This window comes from Melanerpes formicivorus, unplaced genomic scaffold (assembly GCF_026170545.1).
Source record: "Melanerpes formicivorus ecotype bairdi unplaced genomic scaffold, bMelFor1.0.p_v2 SCAF_1, whole genome shotgun sequence".
Taxonomy (NCBI): domain Eukaryota; kingdom Metazoa; phylum Chordata; class Aves; order Piciformes; family Picidae; genus Melanerpes; species Melanerpes formicivorus.
Window position 1 is genome coordinate 48772607 of NW_027142353.1, and position 27726 is coordinate 48800332.

At 40.2% G+C, this 27726-nt stretch overlaps 1 protein-coding gene across 1 annotated transcript in view; it reads left to right on the plus strand.

The window, feature by feature from the left end:
- TRPC4 (transient receptor potential cation channel subfamily C member 4) overlaps positions 1-27726 on the plus strand; it is a 176835-nt gene that overhangs the window by 86062 nt on the left and 63047 nt on the right. Inside the window, exon 4 of the mRNA XM_068142478.1 lies at positions 11131-11649. Coding sequence (XP_067998579.1) covers positions 11131-11649 — 519 coding nt within the window. The remainder of the gene's footprint in view (positions 1-11130; positions 11650-27726) is intronic.

The following is a 27726-nucleotide window of genomic DNA, read 5'->3' on the forward strand; positions in this document are numbered from 1 at the left end:
CAGGCTGCTACATGGATATTCAGATACTTACCTAAGCTATCTAGGAAGAGATAGAGACAGCAAGACTAGACAGCTTTGCAGGCAAAGTGCCTTCAGGCTGGCAGCATTCCGAAAAATAGATAAAAAGTCTAAAGGTGAAAAGTCAGGAAAGAGCATGAAGGCAGCACAGAGCCTGAAGAGTCATTTGCTATTCCTGAAATGCTGGCAGCACAGCTTCTGCTCTTCTAAATGAGCTCCTATCTCCATGTTAGCTTTGTCATCCGTGCTGTTTGTTTCATGTTTCTTAGTATCTTTGGCCTTCTTGAAATTGCCCTTTGTCCAAGGATCCTGAGATGAAGCCAGTGCTCTTCTCTGTAGTTGCACTCATATTCTGACTTCAGACACAGTCAGACTGCTCTTAGTACATGCAGAGCATTTAGGCAGCTTTGGTCCATTTTTCTCCTTCTGAGACTCATGAGATGATATAATTTTCCTAGCCCTGCACTGCTCTGCAATCCAGCAGTGTACATGGAGAAGCTGCTATGTCAGGGTTATACTTTCTTCAGGTAACAGTGTGGGTCATCATGGTGGAGACAAGGAAATACATGTAGGTTCTAGGCCCAGTGCACCTGCAATGGATCTTAACTACAAAGATATAGAACCTGTTGTTTTCAAATGTTATTTTGAATGTTTAACACAGTTATTGAACTGCAACTTCTATTTGTGACACAGGGGCAGAAGAGAACTACTTTATGAGCACTGCATGATGCCTTGAAGTTTTTCTTATCTAAACTGCTTTCTCCAGTGACTTCATAAGTATCAGTCACAATCACTTGTATAATGCTCTTCCTCTGTTGAGATTAAAACATCATTTTTGTTTTGAAAATGTCTCCCACAGAAGTTCATGAACTAAATGCCTTTATTTGAATGTTCTGATTAGTGACAGTCTAACTAATAATGAGTGTGGAGGAGGCAATGCAAAGCTATTTTGTAGAGCTTGAAGTACACAGTCTTGAAGTGGAATGTGAGGACAAGAAGTGGTTCTTCCCACTCCTAGCTGCTTGGGTGGGTAGCTTGGGTAGAATTTTTTTTCCCCAGTGGCAGCTGATTAATTAGAATTTTCTGACAGGTTTTAATATTTTGATAGACAGAGATGAATGGGAGAGGCTGTGTAGGGGATGTTCCAGTTTACTAATGAAATAGATACAGTAATGTACTGGTTTTAGCTAGCCTATCCATGTGTTCAGTCTCCCCTTATAATCACTTGGACACATGAAAATTACATGCAAATTTTAAGGAGAGGTGTACCATAAAGGTGGAGATCACTAACTGCATGCAAGATGGAGATACAGGTTTATGAAAATATTGAGGGATGCTGGTTTCAAGTTAAAAAACAAAAGACAATAACCAGAAACCACCCCAAAAATCCTCCATGTGGCAATTGCATCTTGGCAATAAATCCAAACTCTCTGTATTTATATTCATCAGAGGGAGGGTGGATGGCTGTGTAGAAAAACTTGTGACAATTGAGAGGTGCAGGGTGACTGGATGCTGCCAATGTGATCCCCATCCACAAGAAGTGCCGGGTGGAGGAACCCAGAAACTACAGGCCTGTCATCCTGACCTCAGTGCCAGGCAAGACTATGGAACAGGTCAATCACACAACACCTGCAGGATGGCCAAGGGATCAGGCCTAGACAGCATGGATTTAGGAGGGGCAGGTCCTGCCTCACCAACCTGATCTCCTTCTATGATCAGGTGACCGCCTGGTGGATGTGGGGAAGGCTGCAGATGTAGCAGACTTCAGCAAGGCTTTCTACACCATGCCCCACAGCAAACTCCTGGCCAAGCTGTCAGCCCATGGCCTGGAACAGGTACACTCTCTGCTGGCTTAGGAACTGGCTGGAGGGCTGAACCCAGAGAGTGGTGGTGAATGGTGCCACATCCAGCTGGCAGCCAGGCACTGGTGGTGTCCCCCAGGGATCAGGGCTAGGCCCAGTCCTGTTCAATATCTTTATTGATGATCTGGACGAGGAGATATAGTCTATCATTAGTAAATTTGCAGATGACACCAAGTTGGGGGCAGGTGTTGATCTGTTAGAGGATAGGAGAGCTCTGCAGAGGGACCTTGACAGGCTGGACAGATGGGGGGAGTCCAACATGATGGCATTTAACAAGTCCAAGTGCCAGGTGCTGCACATTGGCCACAACAACCCCATGCAGTGCTACAGGCTGGGGTCGGAGTGGCTGGAGAGCAGCCAGGCAGGAAGGGACCTGGGGGTACTGGTTGACAGTAGGCTGAACATGAGGCAGCAGTGTGACCAGGTGGCCAAAAAGGCCAATGGCATCCTGACCTGTATCAGGAATAGTGTGGCCAGCAGGAGCAGGGAGGTCATTCTGCCCCTGTACACTGCACTGGTTAGGCCACACCTTGAGTACTGTGTCCAGTTCTGGGTTCCTCAGTTTAAGGACACTGAGATACTTGAATGTGGCTAGAGAATTGCAATGAGGCTGGTGAGAGGTCTCAAGCACAAGCCCTATGAGGAGAGGCTGAGGGAGCTGGGGTTCTTTAACCTGGAGAAGAGGAGGCTCAGGGGAGACCTTATTGCTCTCTACAACTACCTGAAGGGAAATTGCAGCCAGGTGGGGGTTGGTCTCATCTCCCAGGCAACCAGCACCAGAACAAGAGGACACAGTCTCAAGCTGCACCAGGGGAAGTTTAGGCTCGAGGTGAAGGGAAAGTTCTTCACTGAGAGTGCCGTTCGCCATTGGAATGTGCTGCCCAGGGAGGTGGTGGAGTCACCGTCCCTAGAGGGGTTCAAAAAAGGATTTGATGTGGCACTTGGAGTTTAGTTGTCATGAGCTGTTAGGTATTAGATAGTATGTTGGACTTGATGATCTCTGAGGTCTTTTCCAACCTGGCTGATTCTTTGATTCTGTGGTACTTTAATTACTAAAAGGAGACTCCAGAACTGGTGTGCTGATGCCGTCAAATAGATCTTCTAGATTTCAATATTGAGGTGTGCAGTGATTTCTACACTATGCACCTATCCCCTTGTAACTGGTGCTAACCCAGAACATTCCAAAGTTGAAGCAGTGGCAAAGGAAGCATAATAAATCATGAAAAAATGTGATCATGATGAGCCATTTGCAACAACAACAAGCAAAAAACCTGACCAGCATGATCCTCACAGATAGATTTCTGGCAGGTAGTGTTATTGATGATGACTTACGCCAGCTCTAACTCTATTCCTCCATTTTAGCAGTTGGCTAAAGTTCGGAAACTTACACTCATGTGTACAAGCTGTGTTTTGGATTAGCTCCCAGAGATACAGGAAGGAGAAATAAAGTACTGGAGACTTTTGTCATCAGTCATGCCCAACAAAAGCATGTCCTGAATCTACCAAAGCAAATATCATTTCCTATAATTCTACCTGAAAGCAATTATTAATTCATTTTGCATTTCCTTTGCTTTCTGTATTTGCCTTTTTCAAGTAAAGGAAATCTATACTTTTTCACACCAGGGAGGATCCTGAAGAAAATAATCAAATATTCTGCTTGTAGAATGTTTGCTTGCTAGAAGAAAACATAAAAATTAATCGCAGCCTACCACGATCTGTCAAGAACAAATCTTGTCATAATAATATAATTTTCATTCATCACCAGATAGCAAGGTCTGTATCCTGGGGAAAAGAAGTACATATCATAGAGTTTGAGTTTTGTAAGATGTTATGAACTGTCACTCAAAATATAGCCCTAGAACACCACACTCGGAGCAGTTGCCAACAGAACTTGGTGAAATAGGATGAATGCATCAGGCAGATGAAATAAGCAATTCTGCAGGGGTCTGTCCCAATCCATATATCCAACCACAGAATAACAGAATGTTAGGGGGTGAAAGGGACCTCCAGAGATGATCGAGTCCAACCCCATGTTAAATCTGTAGATAAAGAAAAGCTGGGGGGATCGTAAGGCTGTTGCAGGACGTGATTAGAACTCAGAGTGGTTATGGCAAACAAGAAATTACTCCTGTAAAAATTAAAACAGTTCACTAGAATATGCATAAGGTTCTAAACAGAGCAGAAATAATCAACCAATATACTGGAACTGAAAACTATGAAGATAGGAGTTCTGCAGAGGGGATGAAAGCAAGACTAGAAGAAAAAGACTGGGCAATGTCATATTACTGTGCAAAAGTCAATATTGTATTTGCTCATATGAGAACGAGCACTGACGGTAAGATATACATGATTTTTTCTGTTAGAAGTAATAAAGACATTATAGACTTAAACTGTTCAAATGTTAGTGATATATATATTCAAAACTTTGTCTGGAAAAGCACTCACCACTGCCAGTCTTTAAGAACAGAATGATCAAATATCTGTGGAGATATATAATATCTAGGTATACTTATGTCAGGTTCATGGGGCAAATAAGATATTCTGACAAGTTCTTTCCTCCTGTCCAGTGCTTTTATTGCTGAACTCTTTTACACTGGCTCAAGTGCTCTGCAGATGTGTTAAGTATATACCATTATTTCTGTTGTGGTTATGCAACTCATCCTCATTGTTTAGGAAAGTGTTGTTGGTTTCAGTGGATTATTAAATGCCATTGTGATTCTTTTTCTCAAGATGTAACATGAATGCCTTTTGTGCAGTGTGGTTTGCACAGAAGCTGGAATTCATCAGTCCATGCTGTGGCTATTGTGACTCAAAAATTGATTCAGCTGTAATAGGAAGAGCATGAAGACACACTAGAGACCATAAGCTCATGTTTTAGAGTAGGTGTATCTGGGGGGGAAAAAACATAAAACTTCATAATGCTTGAAAACTCAAATTGCATTTGAAAAAAAAAAATAGAATAATTCAGACTGGTAAATGTAACTTGGAAAAAATCCCATTTACACAGAAAGGCAAGCACTGAAGTCTCTTTACATTTACAGGGATTCTGTATTAGCTATAGCAACATCCCTATTGCTATCATGTCCCACCAAAGCTTAAGTAAATTTTCAGCAAAATAAATGGACATGATAGTTCATAAAGCACGATTCTATCTGGAAGGAAGTTATCCTTTGCTAACAATAATGCATATTAGCAGCAAATGAGGATGTTTAGGTCTAATCCTTGGAAATTTTCATGACATGTGGGATGCACAGAGAGGGTTTAGTAAGGAGGCAAAAATGACAGCTCCCTGCCATACCAAGAGGTGACAGAAAAAAAGTAAAACTCTTAAAAGTCACCATCACTGGAGATGTTTAAAAAGAGACTGGATGAGGCACTTAGTGCCATGGTTTAGTTGATTAGATGGTGTTGGGTGATAGGCTGGACTTGATGATCTCAAAGGTCTTTTCCAACCTGGTTAATTCTGTATTCTGTATTCTATTCTGTATACTTAGCATTAACTGGTCACAGCTTCTTCTCACAAACCCTGGAAAATGACCATAATTGTGAATCCAGCACTTCTGAATAAATACTCATCTTGTATGCCAGAAGTGCAGGTTAGCTGTGGGTTAGTATTAGCAAGAGCTAATGCAGTGGTCAGGTTCTGCATTAGTTTAGCATATGACTTGTGTCTGCTGAATAAATTATGTTGGCCAATATGCCAAGGGGAGTGTTTACCTTACCCAGCGTTAGCTATCTACAAATAATTACCTGCTTTGGTTCACTTATCAAAGCTTCTCTAAGTTAGACACTTTTCTTGGCTGACTCAAAATACAGTGTTTTAATAAGAAAACACTGGGGATATTTTATAAATGTAGTAGTTAGAATTAAATTAATGAAATAAGTTCTCCACTACAATTTGATCTGAAACAATGTGCTGGAGAATTCATCCTTTTTCTTGTTGCATTATATATGCAAATCTTGGAATAAATTAAGGTTTCAAGATAATAAACAATGATCTAGAATCTTTGGTTCAAAAAATGTCTACAGAAAAATATCTGCTTTTATTTATTTATTTATTTATTTATTTATTTATTTTACTCTATCTTACTGGCATTGATTCATAACTGGCATTACATCCTGGACTGATAAAATGTTTGGTCAAAAAAGTGTATCTCACCAGGAATAGGTGCAGATAGAGATGGTCTACCTAGGCAATCTAGAACTACTCACAGACCTGTTAACAAACCCCATGTTCTGAGGTCCAGAAAAGTTGTCCAGCTGTTGCTGCCTTTAGTCAGATATATGTATTTTCTTCTCCTCAAAGAATCCTCACTTCTTCTATTCAGAAGATAATTTGGAATCTGACAAAAAATTACTTCCTTCTCAAAGCAGAGGCCCAAAGCAGTCCTTTAATTATGCTGTGAATTTCATTCTATTATTTTGTAGAATCGTAGAATCAACCAGGTTGGAAGCAACCTCCAAGATCATCCAGTTAAACCTGTCACCCAGCCCTATTAATCAACTAGACCATGGCACTAAGTGCCTCATCCAGTCTTTTCTTGAAGATCTCCAGGGACAGTGACTCCACCACCTCCCTGGGCAGCCCATTCCAATGGCAAATCACTCTCTCTGTGAAGATCTTCTTCCTAATATCCAGCCTGAACCTCCCCTGGAAGAACTTGAGACTGTGTCCCCTCATTCTGTTGCTGGTTGCCTGGGAGAACAGACCGACTCCCACCTGCCTACAATCTCCTTTCAGGTAGTTGTAGACAGCAATGAGGACTCCCCTGAGCCTTCTCTTCTCCAGGCTAAACAACCTCAGCTCCCTCAGCCTCTCCTCACAGGGCTTGTGTTCCAGGCCCCTCACCAGTTTCGTTGCCCTTCTCTGGACATGTTCCAGTACCTGAACATTTCTCTTGAATTGAGGGGCCCAGAACTGGACACAGTACTCCTGACCTGACCAGTGCTGAGTACAGGGGAAGAATAACCTCCCTGCTCCTGCTGGCCACACTATTCCTGATACAGGCCAGGATATCATTGGCCTTCTCGGCCACCTGGGCACACTGCTGCCTCATGTTCAGCCTATTATCTACCGGCACTCCCAGGTCCCTTTCTGCCTGGCTGCTCTCCAGACACTCTGTCCCCAGTCTGTAGCACTGCTTGGGGTTGTTGTGGCCAAAGTGTAGAACTCTGCACTTAGCCTTATTAAATCTCATCCCATCCAGCCTGTCAGCGTCGCACTGCATTTAGCACAATAGTGAGGTTTTATGGCCTTATGCATCTATAATTTAGGATTTTAGTTTGATATCTTAATATAGTTTATATAAGAATGAATGTTTTCATTTTATAAGCACACTTCATTTAAGGCTCAGTATTTTATATAAGAACCAAAAAGGTAAGCACTACTTAACCTCAAATAATGGCTGCCCTATTTATATGTTTTCTGTTGCTTGTGGTTAGACTCCAGAGAAGATCTGGAAGATGAGATGGAATGCCTTCAAACTTGAAACACCAGCATGAAACTGAAATGAATGGGTGAAAATATTAAAGGACAATATTTGTAATGAAATCTCATCTGCTGAATTTAGACAGGCAGCATTTCAGAGATCTAATTAATATTCAAAGTGTGTCCACCCCTCCACACAGCTTGATGTTATCTCTGAGTTTCATCTTTCACCATTTCCCAGATATCTAAGGATCATCAGCAATCGATTTCTCTACTTTGATGTCATAGGGACAGAAAACGTCTCAGACCTTACTGGCATTAATTTAACCTAGATTTTTCTTTCTGTCAGAACAAAGGGCTTTCTCTTCACACAGACCATACGAGAAACTTAAACACGTATCGAAGAGAGCTGTTTCACTTGATCTAAGTCTTATTCCCAGTTACAGTAAGTGCAGGGAAAAGGAATACAACAAAAAATCTCATGGCATTGAGCAATGAAGTGTACAGACTTCATGCTATGCTGTCTTTTCCATTATGTTTTCTCTTTTTCTGCTCATCTCCATGCAGATATGCATACAAGTATACAAAATCACCAAACTGCTTTGCTTAGACCTGTAACTAATGTTAAAAAAAAACACAACTTTTCAACAATGTTTAAAGAGGCAAAATTCATTTGACCTTTCTGGGTTTAAGCCACCTCACACTTGATATATTAACTCCAAAGTGTATAATATAGTTACAGCACTGCCAAGTCCTTGGAAGTCATAGTCAATAATTGTAAGACCTAGTAGCCTTCCATCCACCCACGATTTCATGAACATTCATATGTGAGTGTTCTGTCAAGGTTTTATATTGTGTGGCTAAAATAAATGTGTGCTGATTATTTGTTTTGGCTTCTTTAAAGAGAATTATTTTTCAGCAGGTTGAAAGTAAAATTCATCATTAGTCTGGTGACTTCAGAGCAAGTACTCTGGGTCAACAGTTAAATGCTGAGTTACTATGAGTGCCATGAGAGCACTCAGAACTTCAAAAGATAAGTACTTCATTATGCTGCAGATGAGGGAATAATTTGACCTCATTGCTTTGACATTCTGTGTATCTTTGGTTTAAATAAGTAGAAAAACTTAAAATAGGAGGTAAAGAGTCAGAAGTTAAACTCCTGATGTAATTAAAGTTGCAGTTTTAGGATTTGCCTTGAAAATTTAAATGCATCTGAAATTATTTCATACATGCTTCTGTACTTGGACAAATCCTGATGGTATGCATTCTAAAATGTATACATTAGCTTTATATTTGAATTACCTTAAGATGAAAGATTGTGATAAGCTATGAGAAAAGCTAGCAGTTTTTGAGTGACTGAATCCTGTGTAGAAGGCAGTCATTGAAATGCCCTATTGTTTGACACTGTGTCCATTAATTTTTCAAAGGAAACAAGTAATGACATGTTAAGATAGCTTTCAATTCTGTCAGGGCTTAAAACAACTATTTGTTTAGTACTGTCATAAAGGAAGAAGATAATTGCATGCTAAGTGACAGAGGAATAGTCTGAGCAGTTGCTGATTTTGGAGTTACAGCTTTGTATCCCTTGAGTTTTCTGCCTTTGCATCACTCTCCTTTCTACCATGGAACTATGACCCTGGGACCAAGAGGGAATCTTACTAGTAGTAGCAGCCATTGCTTAAACACAACATGCCCATTCCTGTACATAGTTTTTTAGAGCCATGGTAGCCCAAAATCTCTCTTCTACTAATGCAAAGTTTGAGCCTTTACTGCCATTTTAATCTCATAATTCTGTGATTCTGTAAACTGGCTCAGGAGCTGCTTGACTTAAAACTGCTGGTTGTAAACATCTCCTGTAAGCCTGCAGGGAGGACTGTGAGGATGGCTGCTCCCTCTGCATGGGGTTGCAGAGTTGGGTGGGCTAGCTCAGACATCCCACAGTCCTGCTCTGAAACACACTCTACCAGCTATACCCATTGCCAAAACAAACATGTCTGTTTAAGTGTGGGAAGGGAGAAAAGAGATTTTTGCCTGTTGACTCCACATCCACATACCTTGTCTTCTCCCAGGCAACCACCAACAGAACAAGAGGACACAGTCTCAAGCTGCACCAAGGGAGGTTTAGGCTGGATATTAGGAAGAAACTCGTAATATAAAGAGTGATTGCCTGTTGGAATGGGCTGCCCAGGGAGGTGGCGGAGTCACCATCATTGGAAGTGTTTAAGAAGAGACTGCATGAGGCACATGGTACCATGGTTTAGTTGATTAGATGGTGTTGGGTGATAGGTTGGACTTGATGATCTGAAAGGTCTCATCCAACCTGATCTATTCTATTCTATTCTATTCTATTCTATTCTATTCTATTCTATTCTATTCTATTCTATTCTATTCTATTCTATTCTATTCTATTCTATTCTATTCATCCAGCACAGATACTTGAGGTCAGCAATAGACTGGGTGGAGTTTTGTTTCCCTGGGGATGTGTGATCAGAATCCCAAATGTTGGATCTCCAGTCTTGACTTTCCACCCCATTTTACATTAATAAGTGGCCAAGTCTCAAAGTAATTCTCACATTCAACTAATGAGTGCATCAGGTCCCTGTTTTACAGCCCACACACATAGCAGCTCTTACACATGGACACAGTCTAATTGCACCAATTTACACTCAAAACAGCTAAAAAATGTATGAAATACACATTGTCTTCATTAGAAAGAAGAAGAAAAATATCCATGGTCTAGGAATTTTATTTACGGATTTAGATCCACAGAGTACCATTTATTTTCAACCTTTCCACAGTTTATTTTCATTCTAGTTTACCTTTCCACTAAGTTTCTGTCTGCTTCTGTGCCATTTATCTTGTGTTCTGCATTTTCACTCCCAAGGTTCTAAACATAGCTGCTTTAAACTCGTTCTTGCACTATTCTCACATGCTTCACCTGTTTCCTCTTAACTTCTATTCTTAGCTATTTGTGTTTTTTCTACCTGGCAACGAGGTCATAAGACTGCTATCAAACATTATTTCCTTCTTCCAGTGGCCATCTATTTTCCTAGCTGTCAGATACTTTGAGACCAATGTTTTCCCTTTTTCTTCCTCCTAGCAAAGCACCTTGCTGATGTGAACTGAGTTTTTACTTGATAATTGAGCTATGAACCAAAAGCACTCCATTGACAATTGGGCAATTACACTTATATGGCTTCATCATACTAGTCTGATGAGCTGTCTTGCTCTGGTGAAGACTTTCAGAATCTGTTATTGAAAAATAAAGAAATGAATTTAAGATCTACCAGCTTCTCCATTTTCCCATAGAGTGTTTGTGCATGTAAATGAAGAATTGAGCCCTGAGACATTAATCTCTGCAGCAGGTATCTTTGTTTCTCTACACAGTTATATTCCCAGCCTTCTCTTTAAGAAAACTTCTTTTATTTCTTGTTTACATGCCCCCACATTTCTGTTTTCCCTATAAAACTGAGATTAACCAGTGAGAATCACGAAAGCATTTCCATCTTGCTCACAGCTGGCACTTCAAGCAAGCCGACAGGAGCGTCTGTGTCTGACTCTTCTTTATTTATCTAATCATTTGCTCCAACAGATCATTGCCCATGGGCTGTTTATGTACACAACCTGCTTATAGCAATTTATTACCTGCAAAGATGCTATCTTAGCTAATTGAATTGTTATGTTTCAAGTTTTTCCTTCAACTGTGTTCAAAAGTAAAGATCCGTTAGTAAGTGTACTGCCTGGTAAACTATTCATTGTCTTATTTTCTGTAGCTCTTACTCACTGAAAAGGCTTGTAAATTTTTTTTGCCTCTTTTTACAGGTGCCACCAGTGCTTCTGGACAAACAGTTTTCAGAATTTACACCGGATATCACACCTATTATTCTGGCTGCCCACACCAATAATTATGAAATCATCAAGCTCCTTGTGCAGAAAGGAGTCTCTGTGCCGAGGCCACATGAGGTGCGCTGTAACTGTGTCGAATGTGTCTCAAGTTCAGATGTGGACAGCCTCCGCCACTCTCGATCCAGACTCAATATCTACAAGGCCCTGGCAAGCCCATCGTTGATAGCTTTGTCCAGTGAGGATCCTTTCCTTACTGCTTTTCAACTGAGCTGGGAGCTGCAGGAGCTGAGTAAAGTCGAAAATGAATTTAAGTCGGAGTATGAGGAACTGTCACGTCAGTGCAAGCAATTTGCAAAAGATCTCCTGGATCAGACACGGAGTTCAAGGGAATTGGAAATTATTCTTAATTACAGAGATGATAATAGCTTGATAGAAGAACAAAGTGGGAATGATCTTGCAAGACTGAAACTGGCAATTAAGTATCGTCAAAAAGAGGTGAGTGTGCTGGAGAATATTTAAGCATATTTAGGAGTAGTAATGTGATAGATAACAGCCTGTAATGCATCCTTTTAACTGAGACAAATTGCTGCTTATCCTTTTTTTGTTCTACAGAACTCTCTTTTTTTTTTTAACACTTTTAATTGAATTAGTTTGATTAGCTTACAGTTTGGTATTATCAGAATTTAAAATGCCCTGTTATAGCACAGATCTAAAGAAATGTTTTCTCTGGTGCACCTGAAAAGACATAGTCTCCAGTGGCTGTACGTGGAGGAGTTCTTCAACAATAGGATAAGAAATATACACAATGAGCTGTAAATTGTCTTTAAGTCTGACAGAAAAAGGAGACTATGTGTTTATCTCTGAGATGCTACAGGCACCTCTGTAGAGAGCTTTCTTTTAAAAAAACAGCTATTATAAATAGATACTGAAACATAAGATCAGTAGTAATGTATGACTTACCGAAATGTTGATATTCCAACTCTTTCTTATAAAGAATCCAAAATGGACATACCTGGGTATCGGTTTCCATGACAGGGAAAAGTTCACGAGTTTGTTTCACTGATGCAGGTAATCAGTGTCTGCATTTCTTTTGGAAATACTCTAGTTCTTGGGTGTAGGTAAAAGCAAAAGAATCAAGATAGAAAAAAATAGGAAGACAGTTCCCTTGATCTCTGATCACCATAATGTCAGAACGTGTTCTATCATCTCATTTGAAATTATCTGACATGTGAAAGTGTTTGGCAAGACAAATGCTGTAAATAATATGGTGAATGCCATAAGAAGCTGTTATATTGAAGTATTCTGTCTATCACTGCTAAATCTCTGTTCTGCAAAACATAATAGTAAATGCACTAGGATATTAAGTACGTTAAAAGGGTTTGCAGGAACAATAACAAAACACGTGATCATTCAGTTGTCCATTTGAAATACAATCTAGTAGTGTGAAGAAGTTATCATGAAGGTAGGGACTCGCTAAGGTACTGCTGTAAAAATATCTCAATTGATTTCTAACTTCATAAGTCTTCTAATAAGCACTGGCTTATTATATTGCATAATTTCACATTTGGTAGGAAAATGGTTTGGGTAACGTATTCACTGACATCATAAATTGCTTACAGAGGATACTATTCTGGTCTTTTCTTAACAGCTACTATTCTGTTTCCTGAAAAGCCAATCCAGTCCTGCTCACATTTAAGACATTCTAGCTTGTACATCTGTTTTCCAAAAGATTCATGAATTGAAATGAAATTCAGACCTCTAATGTTTGTTTTTGGGGGGGTTGTATGTGTGTGGTTTTTGGTTGGTTGGTTTTGGTCGGTTGGTTTTGTTTGGTTGTTGTTTCATTTGGTTTGTTTTTTTAACTTAAATACAAAGCTTGAGTTTTCTTGATTTGAGATTAAAAACAGTAAGAGACATCTGTGGGGTGAAATGTTTTGCATAGTTGCATCTAATTTCCATGTCTAAATAAACTGCATTAGTACAGCTGATTACACTTCACTGAGTCTTCATAATAGCAAACATTAAAGCAATATTCATTCACTATAACAATTCCAAATCAGTGGATCTTTTGTAGTTTAACATACATTTTTCCTTTCTATAAATATTTCCCACTATCCCTACCATTTGTGTCTCCCTGAAATAGAATCAAGTTTTATTAGGGTTTTTTTATGTCTTTTTAAAATTATTGCCTACTAAATGCTGGAGTAAATAGTAGCCACTGTTTTAGCCTGGAGAAGAGGAGGCTCAGAGGAGACCTTATTGCTGTCTACAACTACCTGAAGGGAGGTTGTAGCCAGGTGGGGGTTGGTCTCTTCTCCCAGGCAACCAGCACCAGAACAAGAAGACACAGTCTCAAGCAGCACCAGGGGAGGTTTATGCTGAATGTTAGGAAGAAGTTCTTCACAGGAAGAGAGATTGCCCATTGGAATGGGCTGCCCAGGGAGGTGGTGGAGTCAACATCACTGGAGGTGTTTAGGAAGAGACTGGATGGGGTGCTTGGTGCCATGGTTTAGTTGATTAGGTAGTGTTGGGTGATAGGTTGGACTCAATGATCTCAAAGGTCTCATCCAACCTGGTCTGGTCTATTCTATTCCATTCCATTCCATTCTATTCTATTCTATTCTATTCTATTCTATTCTATTCTATTCTATTCTATTCTATTCTATTCTATTCTATTCTATTCTATTCTATTCTATTCTATTCTATTCTATTCTATTGTTTTATTTCTGACTATTACAACAGAATTCTGGTAGCTACAGCTCCAAGGTCAAGAAATTTACCTTAGTCCTAACACATGTTTGGATTCTGTCTGTCCTGGTGCATATAGGACATGGTGAAAATAGATCATGTTGGTCTTTATGTTTCTTGTGTTATGGATGTGACTGGAGCCACTGAAACCTCAGAAGATGCTTTTGGTCTGGGTGCTGGAGCCCAGCCCAGAGCACCAGGAGCAAGCATATTGACCAACTCTGCCTAAACAACATCAGCCCCTTGATTGCTTTTTCCTCTCCATTTTGCCATGCTTGTTCCTCCCAGAGTCTTCCCTACCCTTTACCCTTACACTGAATATTCTATAATAAATTTTACATAATTCCACACCACCACTCTGATATCCCATAGCTTTGAATTTCCCATAAGTCCCATGAACTGCTTCAAATGTCACATTCTATGACTTCAATGACTTCTATAATACTTGTGATAATGATGTTTTTCCCTCCTAATGATCAGTTACAAGGTTGAGGTGACCCTCCTTGAGGCAGGCACAGCTGCTTTTTTAATGGTCCATTTGTCAGAGGCTGAAGACTTTTGGTCTTCATCATAGTCTCTGTTATACTTTGGTTCTCTGTGGAATTTACCACTTTTTTTTTGCTGTTTTCTATTTTTATTGTACTAATTAACCCTTAACTAGATAGTTAAATGAACAAATATTTTAATTAACCAGATGTTCTCACATTTCATACACCCTCACACTACAGCTATCTGTGGTAAGCTTGAAGGCAAGCAGCAGAGGCAACTTCTAAATCTTAAAAATAGGAGGAAAAAAGTATCAATTGGATTTTAAGTAACCCATTAATAATATTGAAAATACTGGTTTGAAGTTATACATCTTTTTCTTCCATGTGTGTCTCAGCCACCAATAGTCAGTTCTCCATCAAAGACCTTTTTAATTAGTGCAATTCTCATCCTGCTTCATACCAGCTGTCCATAACATGTAAGCTGTAGCTGTATAGCCTCAAACATAGTAGTAGAATGAAGTAATAGCTGAATGTAAAGAAGGTTCACTTTAGCATATTTCATCTACTTTCACTAATGATCAATGACGTTGGAAGAGATGTGTACTTTAAAGTTTTTACTCCAAAATAATGTCTAGCAAGACTGTGAATAATATCTGTTCTCAATTATATGGCAGAACCAGATAGTTTCTGCCAGTACATATATTTTGTGCGCTTATTGATTTAGTTTTTATCAAATTGATAAGCTGGAAATATGATAAAATATTAATATGATTTATTGTATATTAAAAATTCTTTTTCTGAGCCAATTTTATTCAGGTTCATTTACCCGGTCAATATTAGGTTAATTACATGATAGGATGCTAATAAACAGTGGAATAACAGTCTAGAAAGATCAGAATTTGGAATACAGAGGAACAAACTGGAAACTTCTTCTATATGCGAATCAAACAGCAATGCTGCCCTGGGTGGCAAGACGGACCACCTCGAGTTCACAACAGAGCTAACCAACAGGTAAACTAGCTATAAACCTTAGGAATAGCCAGGTAAATTAGTGTAAGTTACTCATGAACTGCTGAGCTGTTAACTACCAAAACCTTTGCTGAATGAAGCAATGCTCTGAGATCGTATTTATAGTCCAAAAGGGGAGTTTCCAAAATTAGAGGAAGTGAGAGAGAGAGAGAGAGAGAGAGAGAGATGCACTGCTGTGGCAAAGATCTAGGCACTATGCTGCTAGGACAAGCCTGGTGAGAGGCCTTGAGCACAAGCCCTATGAGGAGAGGCTGAGGGAGCTGGGATTGTTTAGTCTGGAGAAGAGGAGGCTCAGGGGAGACCTCATTGCTCTCTGCAAATACCTGAAGGGTGGTTGTAGACAGGAAGGGGTTGGTCTCTTCTCTCTAGCAACCAGCACCAGAACAAGAGGACACAGTCTCAAGCTGCACCAGGGGAAGTTTAGGCTCGAGGGGAGGAGAAAGTTCTTCACTGAGAGAGTTGTTAGACATTGGAATGTGCTGCCCAGGGAGGTGGCGGAGACACCGTCCCTGGAGGTGTTCAAAGGGGATTGGATGTGGCACTTAGTGCCATGGTCTAGTAGTCATGAGGTCTGTGGTGACAGGTTGGACTTAATGATCTTTGAGGTCTCTTCCAACCTTGGTGATACTGTGATACTGTGACAAAAAAAGCTAATTGCCCTGAAGACAGGAGCAAGTAGATGCTTGTCGGCGCCTTGAATCCCGTTAACAAACAGGGGGAGAAGATGAGAGAGAGGAAAAGAACAAAGACCAAGAACAACGAACATGTGGGCTCTTGAAATCATCCCTATAAATTCCCTTTTTGAAAACTGAACAGCCCAATGGCACATTAGCTATTCAAATCCTGCCACTCAGTTCAAAATGTTGTCTGGCAGGTAAAACTGCAAACGCCTTCTCAAACAGCCTCTGACACGTGCAGTTACCTCTCTGAAACATGAGGCTCAGGGTCCAGCTTCCACCCCCTCCAGGCAACCTTAACGGTGCCTGCCTATTGGCTCCTCAACCTCAAACCCGGACCCTGCAAAACGGGGAGGGAGGAGGGAGGGCAGTGGCCGAAACAGTAATTTTAGCTGGCTTGTTAATGCCTCTTCCAGGACACTTATCCACATTGTTTTTTGGCATAGCACGTGGGACAGAACACCCAAGGTACCATTTTTTTTTCCTGTTCATTTTGCACCACTACTGCTGTTTGATTGTAAGCAAAGACACGCTGGCAATCCTTTATGGTTCCTGTTTCTGATACCTGCTGTTGCCTGGACTACAACAAGCAGCAGACAAGAGATTCCCTGAAGTCATGCAGCCACTCTGCATTGGGCATAAAACTTTTGTTGTCTAATTATCTACTGTATAATATTATCTGAACTAAGGGAGAGTTTGGGTTTATGAAGGCTGTCGCAATTTCATTGTGCTAGATTCTAAGCACACAACGAGCAATCAGAAATAGTTTCCCATTTTCCTGAACCACATAAAAATGTCATCTCATTCAACTGCATCTTCATTCAAGGATGTAGAAGGGAAGTCTCCAATTCTCTGTATGATTCACAAGCAAAAGCTATTCTACCTGTGATAATAATATGGCATTCTAAGTTCAAGTAAATTGCAAATCCCTGGTGCAACAATGCAATTAAGTAGCAGAGAATAGTAGCAGTTTGTAATAATTAGCAGACAGTCATCTTTGCCACTGTCTGATAGGTACTGAGAGCTTTTAATAGAGAAATCACAGTAAAGCCCCAGTGTCTTTCACTCTTCAGTTAGCTTTGGTTTAGTTTTGGTTCTTTTTGGTATCATGCATGTATCAGTACATACATGAAAAAGGGCTTACTAAAATGATTTCTAATTTTCCCATATATGTGAAATAAAGGAGTGGGATTAACAGACTGAAAAAAATATCCTTTGGTTTTGCAGTAGGATTAATTAGTGCAATTCTCATCTTGCTTCATACTAACTGTCCATAACATGTAAGCTGTAGCTGTATAGCCTCAAACATAGTAGCAGAATGAAGTAATAGCTGAATGTACAGTAGGTTGACTTTAGCACATTTCAGTCTGACACTCTGGAAGTATTTTAGTAAGCTTTTATTCTGCCTTTATCTTTAAAAACTAAAGTAAGCATAAAGTTAACTAATAATCATCAATGCATGGTTATTTATCCAGATTGGACTCGATGATCCTTGAGGTCTCTTCCAACCTTAGTTATACTGTGATACCGTGTGATACTGTGATATGTTGAGGTGTAGATAAAGAAGTAAAATCTAAATTTGCTAAAAGTTGCATTCAGGAAGGACATTTTTCTTGATCCTAAATTAACATTTTCTAAGGTTTGATTTAAATCAGAACCATTTCTATGCTTTTATTTTCCTTTTTTCAGTACATTTCTATAGAGCTAAATAATCCATGTTTACCAAACATGTGGTGCTTTAACTACTAAAACTCTCCCGACACCTCTAGTTGGTCTTCTTCCAAGGCACAGGCCCTGGTTTTCTAGATTGTTAGCATCTACTTGTAGAGCCTGAACTGGCCACAGTTAAAGACATTTAGATTTAACATGAGTACAGGCTTTTAAATAAGAACTTTGGGGGAATAATTCAGAGAAATCAGCTTCAGACTATCTTGCTCTCTTACTTGCAGGCAGCTAAGTGAGGTAGGATTCACCCACAGAGGAAACACACACCATGGATGAACTGTTTTTAACATAAACCGGTGTGTTCCCATAAAACACACAGCAATGATTTATGATATGAGCAATAACATATATTATTATATTGTTAGTTGGTTGATTAAATCTTAGATACAATGACAATCCCCGTCCCTGGAGGTGGTGGCTGTGGCACTTGTTGTCATGGTCTAGTAGGCATGAGGTGTTGGGTAGCAGCTTGGACTTGATGATCCTTGAGGTCTTTTCCAACTTTGTTGATTCTTTGATTCTATGATATTCACATTTCATAGGCTAGATCTTGTTTTCTAGGAAAATGGTACTGCAGCATTTTAAAAAGTTGTTTATTACTGAAAAAAAGAAAAGCCATCTGTTTGCTCCTGCTCAAAAGAAGACTTTTCAAAATGCAATCATTAGCTTTCTATGCAAAATACAACCCAGTGAAATGGAAATGTTTCACAATAATGTCATAAAGTCAGTAAAAATTTCAGTGAAAGCATGTCAAATCATTTCAAATCTGTCATTCCATATTGATGTCTAAACATGTCATTTCAATAAAGTAAAGCATTTTGTTTTGCTGCAGTTTCTTCTTTCTTCACTTGGACTGTAACATTTGTAGCAATGTTAGCTAATACAATCCATAACATATTATTACACAAAGTGGTACAAACATGATAGAAAGTAAAATTTATTCTTTACCAAAACGTAATATCTCAACAACATCCAGATAAAATAATTTTAGAGTACTGAAAAAAAATTGTCATGTTCTTAGTAAAGGCATTTTGATGTTTAAAGTGCCATTCTATTGAGAAGGTTGGCTTTGTGTTCAGATATGGAATAGAAAATCTGTCTGTAAATGCTGGACGTTTCTGTAGAGCTCCTCTGCCAGTAATATAACTTGAGAGTCTAAGTCAAATTTTGTGACTCTCAGAGAGCAGAAATTTTCCTTTGGAACCACAGATTGAGTTTGACTACTCATTATAATAAATTTCTCATTAAAAGTCTTCTGGATGCAAAACACAGATTTACTGAGTCTGCAAGCAGGAATGACTTTGGAAACACAACATCTAAGAATTATCCTGTGTTTAAAAAAACAGAACACACCTGAAAATAAACAGAAACACAACAGCCACTTTGTATGTGAATATACGTCAAAAGACTGGAAAGGTGCAGTCAGAAATCACTATGCAGAAAATAACAAAGCCCCACAAAGAATAGACTCTGATAATATTTGGACATTTTTAACACCAAAGGAAGATGTGTTTAGTCTATGACTCACATAACTGAAAGGAGTGATGTATGCCTGCTTGGGTCCATGTCTCCAAAAGACCCATTTCTGCAGACTCTCAGCCATAGTATTCAAAAAGTTTGATAAACATTTTTCTAGGCAAGAGCCAGGTACTCTAAAACAGGTCATATGTTTGCTTTGTAAATCATGTAAAAGTCTCTGTGTTTATAGATAAAGACTCCACAGATTGTGAAATAGCATAAATTATGTAAGTAGCTTATGTGCTACACATACTTAAAGTCTTACTCTAATTGGTTATCTATTACCTCAGAACTGAATGAAAAGTAGGTGTCCCTGTGGAAGCTGCACACTGCTGCTAGACAAAAAATGTCCTTTAATCGTAGGGTGGGAGCACATCTGCTTAATACAGCATTTAATTGTGCCTACATTTTAAATAGATTGTGAAGCAATCCTACTAAGTATGTGAGCAAATTCCTTATACAGTCAAAAGACAGCGGCATGCACAGAGGGAGATCCTATCTGCTCAAGATAAGACATCTAAGTTAACTCTGGAGACATCTATCTCTGCTCTCTTGGCTGGGTAAAGGAACAGGGCACTTCAATTAAAAGAATTATTTCACTAGGCTTTGAAAATGTAGATGCAAGTTAGCCAACTTATACATCAGCTCAGTTTCTACCCTGTGGTAATAGATTCAGATTCTGAATGCTCAGAGCCAGCGTAAGGGGAAATGAATCTCAGCCCTAACTTTTTAATGATGTCTCAGAAGGCATTAGTAACCTTTGAATGCTGCACACAAGTTGCAACCCTCTCATCACAGTTCTAGTTAAACTATTCATGTGTCTTTTTATTTTGACCACTTGATAGAAGTAATTAACTCAAAGAGAAGACTTGCTGTTAGTGAAATACAGAGGAAATCTCTCACTTCAGTTCCTTTTCTGCACCTTCCTTAAAAGAAATGTTGCTGGGATGTCTGCCTTAAGCAACCAGTAGTGCATATTCCTTGCCAGCTGTTCACAGCCCTTCTCTTAGAATGTTATACTGGCAGCAACATGAATTGGCTTTTCATTTGAAGGAGTCACTGTTCACACTCTCTATAAGCTTCTCTACAAACCTGGTATAGATTTAGCACTATGAGCTACTTTTTTTCCTCTACTCACAGTAACAAAACATTTGCTTAACAAACAAGTTTTTAGAGAACAAGAAATCCTGAACAAGAAGAATAAATAAGGTAGTGCACAGGAGTTAGTTTTGATTGTGTATCCATAACTGTAGGAATTTACAGTTCTCTTTCCTCCCTCGACACACTTGATGGGGATCTGTCTGTTCTTGCTCCCCCCCAGAGCTCAGGTTAGGTAGTTTTGCTGGGTGACTGAGCTGCAGTAGGATTTGCATCTACTTGAGACACTTGAATGTGTCCAGAGAAGGGCAATGAAACCGGTGAGGGGCCTCGAGCACAAGCCCTACGAGGAGAGGCTGAGGGAGCTGGGATTGTTTAGCCTAGAGAAGAGGAGGCTCAGGGGAGACCTTATTGCTGCTACAACTACCTGAAGGGTGGTTGTAGCCAGGAGGGAGTTGGTCACTTCTCCCAGGCAACCAGCACCAGAATGAGAGGACACAGTCTCAAGCTGCACCAGGGGAAGTTTAGGCTCGAGGTGAGGAGAAAGGTCATCACTGAGAGAGTTAGGCATTGGAATGTGCTGCCCAGGGAGGTGGTGGAGTTGCCATCCCTGGAGGTGTTCAAAGGGGATTGGACGTGACACTTGGTGCTGTGGTCTAGTAGGCATGAGGTCTGTGGTTGCAGGTTGGACTTGATGATCTTTGAGGTCTTTTCCAACCTTGTTGATTCTGTGATTCTATGATTCTATACTTGTTGCCTCCTTAACTTTCCTAATAATTTAATTCACATTTATATAGTGCTAAATTTACAGGGCCCAACACAACTTAAAAGCAGTGTGAACACATGCTGAAGCACAGTAAACCGTGGAGAGAACTAAAAGCACGAGTTTATTTCAATGATGTTTTTATTCAATTTGGTCTCACAGTAATGTAAGCAGACCATTCAGGGAGGGTTATATGTGCTGCACATTGTGCTTTGCAGGGACACTGAGGAACTGATCTGCTTACCTGATATATAACTGCTCTCAGTTTTCTTACTGCTTCGGCAAATGCTTAGCAATCTGCAAAGAGTTGAGATTGCAGACTCTTCCAGTGCATATATTATCCAATGAACTCCATGTTAACAGGTGGTTCAGAGTTTCAACAGATCAACAATTTGTTTTCTATGGTAATTTGTATTTCCTGTGTCATGTATCTCAGTCTTGTGCAGATTTCTTGGATATACTTGTGGATGTCAAATGGTAAGAGTGCTGTAGGAATTAAATCCGCTTTAAGGTCTGTCTGTTGTTTAAAGGTGAGTTAGGTGGGTAAGCTCCTGAAACACTCAAGTTTACAGTCAGTGGATCCTAGAACATGATCCAGATGAACAGGCATTAGCAATCAATCTGTGTGGTGTAGCAGACATGCTGGAGGGAAGGGATGCCATCCAGAGGGACCTTGACAGGCTGGAGAGGTGGGCCCATGACAACCTCATGAGCTTCAACAAGACCAAATGCAAGGCCCTGAGTCTGGGTTGGGGCAATCCCAGGCACCAATATCGGTTGGGAAGTGACTGGCTTGAGAGCAGCCCTGAAGAAAAGGACCTTGGGGGGGTGGTGGATGAGAAGCTCAATATGAGCCACCAGTGTGCACCTGCAGCTCAGAAAGCCAATCACATAATCACATCCTCAGCTGCATCAAGAGAAGCATAGTCAGCAGGTTGAGGGCGGTGATTCTCCCCCTCTACTCAGCTCTGGTGAGACCCCACCTGGAGTACTGTGTTCAGTTCTGGAGCCCCTATTACAGGAAGGATCTGGACGTGCTGGACCATGTCCAGAGAAGGGCCACAAGGATGATCAGAGGGCTGGAGCACCTCTCCTGTGAGGACAGACTGAGGGAGTTGGGGCTATTCAGTCTGGAGAAGAGAAGGCTCCAAGGAGACTTTATTGTGGCCTTCCAGTAGCTTAAGGGGGCCTACAAGAAAGCTGGTGAGGAACTTTTTAGGGTGTCAGGGAGTGATAGAACTAGGGGGAATGGAACAAAAATAGAAATGGGTAGATTCAGATTGGATGTTAGGAAAAAGTTCTTCCCCATGAGGGTGGTGAGAGGCTGGAACAGATTGCCCGGGGCGGGTGGAGGCCCCATCCCTGGAGGTTTTTAAGGCCAGGCTGGATGTGGCTCTGAGCAACCTGATCTAGTGTGAGGTGTCCCTGCCCATGGCAGGGGGGTTGGAACTAGATGATCCTTGAGGTCCCTTCCAATCCTAACAATTCTATGATTCTAATCTAAGTTGACTTCCTAAGCACAGCTGTCTGGTGTTGTTTGAGATAACCAAAGCTATCTGGTATGAATAAACAGAGCCAGTCAATGTGGCACAAGAGACATGTGCCTTTCCAGACCAGGAACCACAAGCCATAATATTTCAGGATATCTGAAACAGTACAAGATGTTTGTATGTATGTAACTGAATTGTATATCCAGATTTAAGGTAAACTTCTTCCAAGGATCCGTTGACTGGATTAACTAGATAGTCACTGAAGATGGGAACTTAACTAAATATGCTACTTACATGCCTGGGTGTTTCGATCTTAAACTGGATCCCTAGTTTGTGGTGGTCATTCATGGAAGGGAATAGACAATTCCCGAATACAATTTTGTTCTTCTAATCTGAAATGACATTATTTACCCTTTGCAGCTACCTTTGGCTGGTGATGGGAGGTCCTGATGACTGTTTAAGCCCTCATTTTCTAAAGCTAAAGTTATAATGGAATTTATTTTCATTTGGGTGTCCATTTTTGCAACATAAAATGTTGCTCAGTGATGTTGTCATCTACTAATGGTAGTACAGGAAAGAAAATGTCTTCTGGAATCACCATTTTATACTCTCACTTTCTCCTCAATACCACGTCCCACAGCACCTGGCAGTGTTTCTTAGAACTGTCACACAGCTGTGTGATTTCATGAGGATTGTTTCTTTTCTTTACTATACAGTGATTGATCATTATTCTTGATCAGTTCCATACAACTATGAGTCCCCATTCTGGAGGGATGGATTCCTTTGTCTTCTAAATTCGTGACTGAACATCTTGACTGTGTTAAGATTTGATAAGCAAGGATTTTACAGAATGTTCTGAAGAACAGAGGAAAGCCAAAGGCGAATGCGTAGTAACAAGAGAAGAAAGAAATCCAGAGCTGAACATCCTCTGGCATGCCCTTTGTTACATCAAATCATGGCTTTTATGCTTTGAATGTGTTTCACTCCTGAATAATCTTGAAAAAAAACTATGAGTGTCCTTAACATTTGTGGGAGAGAAAGACCCATGCAGATCTTCAGAAAGTAGAAACCACAGTATCACAGTATCACAGTATAACTAAGGTTGGAAATGACCTCGAGGATCATCGAGTCCAACCTATCAACACAGACCCCATGACTAGACCATGGCACCAAGTGCCACGTCCAATCCCCTCTTGAACGCCTCCAGGGATGGTGACTCAACCACCTCCCTGGGCAACCCATTCCAAAGACGAATGACTCGCTCAGTGAAGAACTTCCTCCTCACCTCGAGTCTAAACCTCCCCTGGCGTAGCTTGAGACTGTGTCCCCTTGTTCTGGTGCTGGTTGCCTGGGAGAAGAGACCAACCCCTTCCCGGCTACAACCACCTTTCAGGTAGTTGTAGAGGGCAATGAGGTCACCCCTGAGCCTCCTCTTCTCCAGGCTAAACAATCCCAGCTCCCTCAGCCTCTCCTCATAGGGCTTGTGCTCAAGGCCTCTCCCCAGCCTTGTTGCCCTTCTCTGGACATGTTCAAGTGTCTTGATGTCCTTCTTAAACTGAGGGGCCCAGAACTGGACACAGTACTCAAGGTGCGGCCTAACCAATGCAGAGTACAGGGGCACAATGACCTCCCTGCTCCTGCTGGCCACACTATTCCTAATGAAGGTCTATAAAGTGCAACATGCCTATGCTCTGTTTCTCAAGTGCAGGATCTGGCTCATTATTATTTTAGGTGGATGAAGAGGAAAAATAAATGTTTTACTCCACCTGCTGTGCAGGAAAGATAATAATATTTAATTACCAGGGTAATGTAGTAATTTAAATTAGAGGTTATTCTAAAAAGTTAACCTTAAGGGCTTCATTAGAAGCCCTGTTATGGTTCACAAAAATACATGATTCAGTTACACAACATATGACATTAAGACAAGCTGAAAATCTACCTTCTGTTAAAAAGGTTTGAGGCATTGATAATAATATTAGTTCAAGGCTTAGACTGTTCTGCCTTCTTAATAGCATGCAGATAGAAATTAGAAATAGCCTTTCCTATGGTGTGTTTGTGCTATGAGTCCCTGACTCATTCCATGTAACCTCAGGTGTTTAACTAAGGGTCCTATGTCAGCAGCCTGGCCTTGAGTCCCATCATAGTCAATGGGAAGAGACAGCAACTCAAGCTTCCAAAGAACAAAATATTTTTTGTCACTACCTTTGTTACTTAGCACTTACTGCAGAGGAGACACCTGACAGCTAAAGGTTGTACAGGCTAAGAAGAAGATATAGTTTCTGGAAAGTAGGTAATGGTGGGCAAATGCTAATTTATATTCCATTCTAAAAACTGGAAAAGCTCCTTAGGCTGAAACAGAGGAAACTGTTTACAGGAATTCCTTCTGAGGCATTACGTGATCTAAGGGCCTGCGTTACCAAGTGAGTTCAGAGAGAAACCCTGAGCTCTAAACACCTTTAAGGGTATGAAAAGAATGTCACTGTTGTTATTAATATTGTAGCAGTACTCCAGGGATATTTAACTTCAGAGATAGTTCAATGAATTTGAAATAACCAAGCACTATGAATTTTCAAGTGATTGAGAAAGAAAAAGGGTAGATCAGTATAAAATTATTTATTGTATCAGAAGGTAAAATATGAAAGTGTTCAGCTTACAGGTTTGTTTTTTTCCCCCCAGAAACGAAACACAAATATTTAGTGTCAGAAGTAAAAGTAGTAAACACAACAATAACAACAACTTAATAATGGACTGTTCAACAACCTACCAACTTTTCAACAAATGTGATGATACCACCTCAAAACACTTAGGTGAAAATTATTATCCTATAATTTTCAAAAATAACAACAAGGCAAAGATTCCCTTCTTTTCTGCTTTCCTTCATTCACAAATGCAATTAATGTAAATTTGCCATAGTTGTAACACTGCCAATATAAATATTCTGCCAATGCAAGCGTAAATATTATTCTCACAGCCTCGAATCCTTTGGCTGCTATGCTCCCTCTGTTTCTGAGGAAAACCTGGGTTTTGTAACAGGTCCAGCAGTTCAGTACTTCAGAAAAAGAAAAACATTTCTGCAAGGCAGTAGTAAGATATACCTGCCATCAAGTCTTCTTTTCAAACAGGAGGTGAGTTTTTGCCTTAGCGAGCTGTCAGCATAAGAGAATTAAGGGATTTGTGTGTCAGATCCCTTGCTGGGGTTTCTATAACTCCTCACAAAACCCCCCTGTTGTTGGATTATCTCTGAAGTTCTGAAATGAAGCGCTAAAGGAGCTCACAGTTAAAACTTAGTGTACTGCTGCTGTTTCCCTATACAATTACAGCATAATTCAGTTGACATTAGAGTTTAGTTCTCAAGTGAGGATTGTTTCGGCTGCCATCCTCTCTGCCTCTCACTGTGTCATTTGGATGCTGAAGAAATAGCAATTTTGTTGTGTTGATAGAGGCTGAAGTTGGGAGCACAAAAGCCTCTGGCGGAGTTGGGGCTAACTGACACAAACTAGGCAGCAGTAGCTGAAGGAGAGGAACAGGGATCTCACCTTTATCACCTCAGTGAGGGAATATTTTGAGAGGAATGTTTGGTAAAGAAGAGGTCTTGCTTCCCTGATTGCAGTATTTGATAGTATTAGCATGAGACCTTTACAGCAGCAAGCTGGATGTCATGGAGAAAAATAGATACTGAACATGACTCCAGCTCAGGAGGCATCACCCAGCTTGTCTGTGGGTCAAGGCAGAAGTCTTCTAGCTGATTTTTTTTGTTTGTTTGTGGGTTTTGTTTTGTGTTGTTAAAGCCTGTGTGTTATGTGTGAATGTAGGGGATAGGAAAGGTACACGTGCAATCTAAGTTTAAGATGCACATCATATAGGAACTTAAATGGTTTTGTTAGTTTGACTGAGATTTTTTTTTTTCCTCTGTATTCACTTTACTCTTACTATACAATAAATTTCTTCTTTAATTATATCATATGTTTGATTCACAAATAAATTTCAGTTTAGGTAAACATATTTTCATGCATATGATCAGGATATATGTGCTTAACACTACAGAAGAGTGCAAAGGTAGCAGAAGAAAATGTTCCTTTGAGTATCAGTGAGCTATTTTTTCACATGGATTAAAGAGCAGCTCTTTCTTAGCAATGTACCCTTCTGACTTGCTGGAGCAGAAGCTAAGGCATGCATGTCATGCTGGCAGCAACAACAGCCTATGGACTGTATTTCTCTTTCTCTGTCAGTGAACAAATTGTATGTGATCTGTTGAGGAAGAATGTCGCCTCATATCCCCAGGGACTGAAACACTGCCTGTGCTTGTGTCATTCCACAAATGCCTTGTCCACCTCTAGCTTTTTGCAAATGGTCATTTTCTTCCACATTTTAAAATGAAATATATTCCCTTACCTGGAACTATAAGCCATGTTCTACTCCATCTCCATGAGAAACAGCAACAAAGTTGGGCAAACAAAAGCATGTCCCAAGTTACAGTTTCTAGGAGCATGCAATGAATTTTAGAAATGCCAGTCTAACAGATTTTTTATGACATAAATCAGGAAAATATTGTGCAGGAAACTGGTCTTTGAGACACAGTTTGTGCTGCTAAATGAAAGCAAACCATAGCCTGAACCTAAGACAAAGTGATGCTAAGGGATGTGTAGACAAATGGGCTACAACAAGTTGCAGATTTGCCTTGCATAGAGCTGACTGCAGAGGTCAAAACTGAAACCAGGTAAGGGCAAATATGTAGTGGGAATAACTCGTGTCTAGTGCTCAAACTCAGTTCTCTTTGGTTTCTTCAGTGTAGATGCAGCTTGAGCATCTCTAAAAGTAACATGTATGTAAAACTCAAGTAAATCAGTTTTGGGTTTTTTTATTAGCTCTTTCATCACTCTCATTCTCCATCATGAAAGACACCAATGATGTTCAGACATCTCTGTGTACTGGAACAGTGAGAGTAGCTCCAGATTTTCATTTGAGACACTGAACTCAAATGTTTTGCTACAAATGTCAGAGCTTCATAAGGGGAAACAACTAGCCAAGGACTGTCA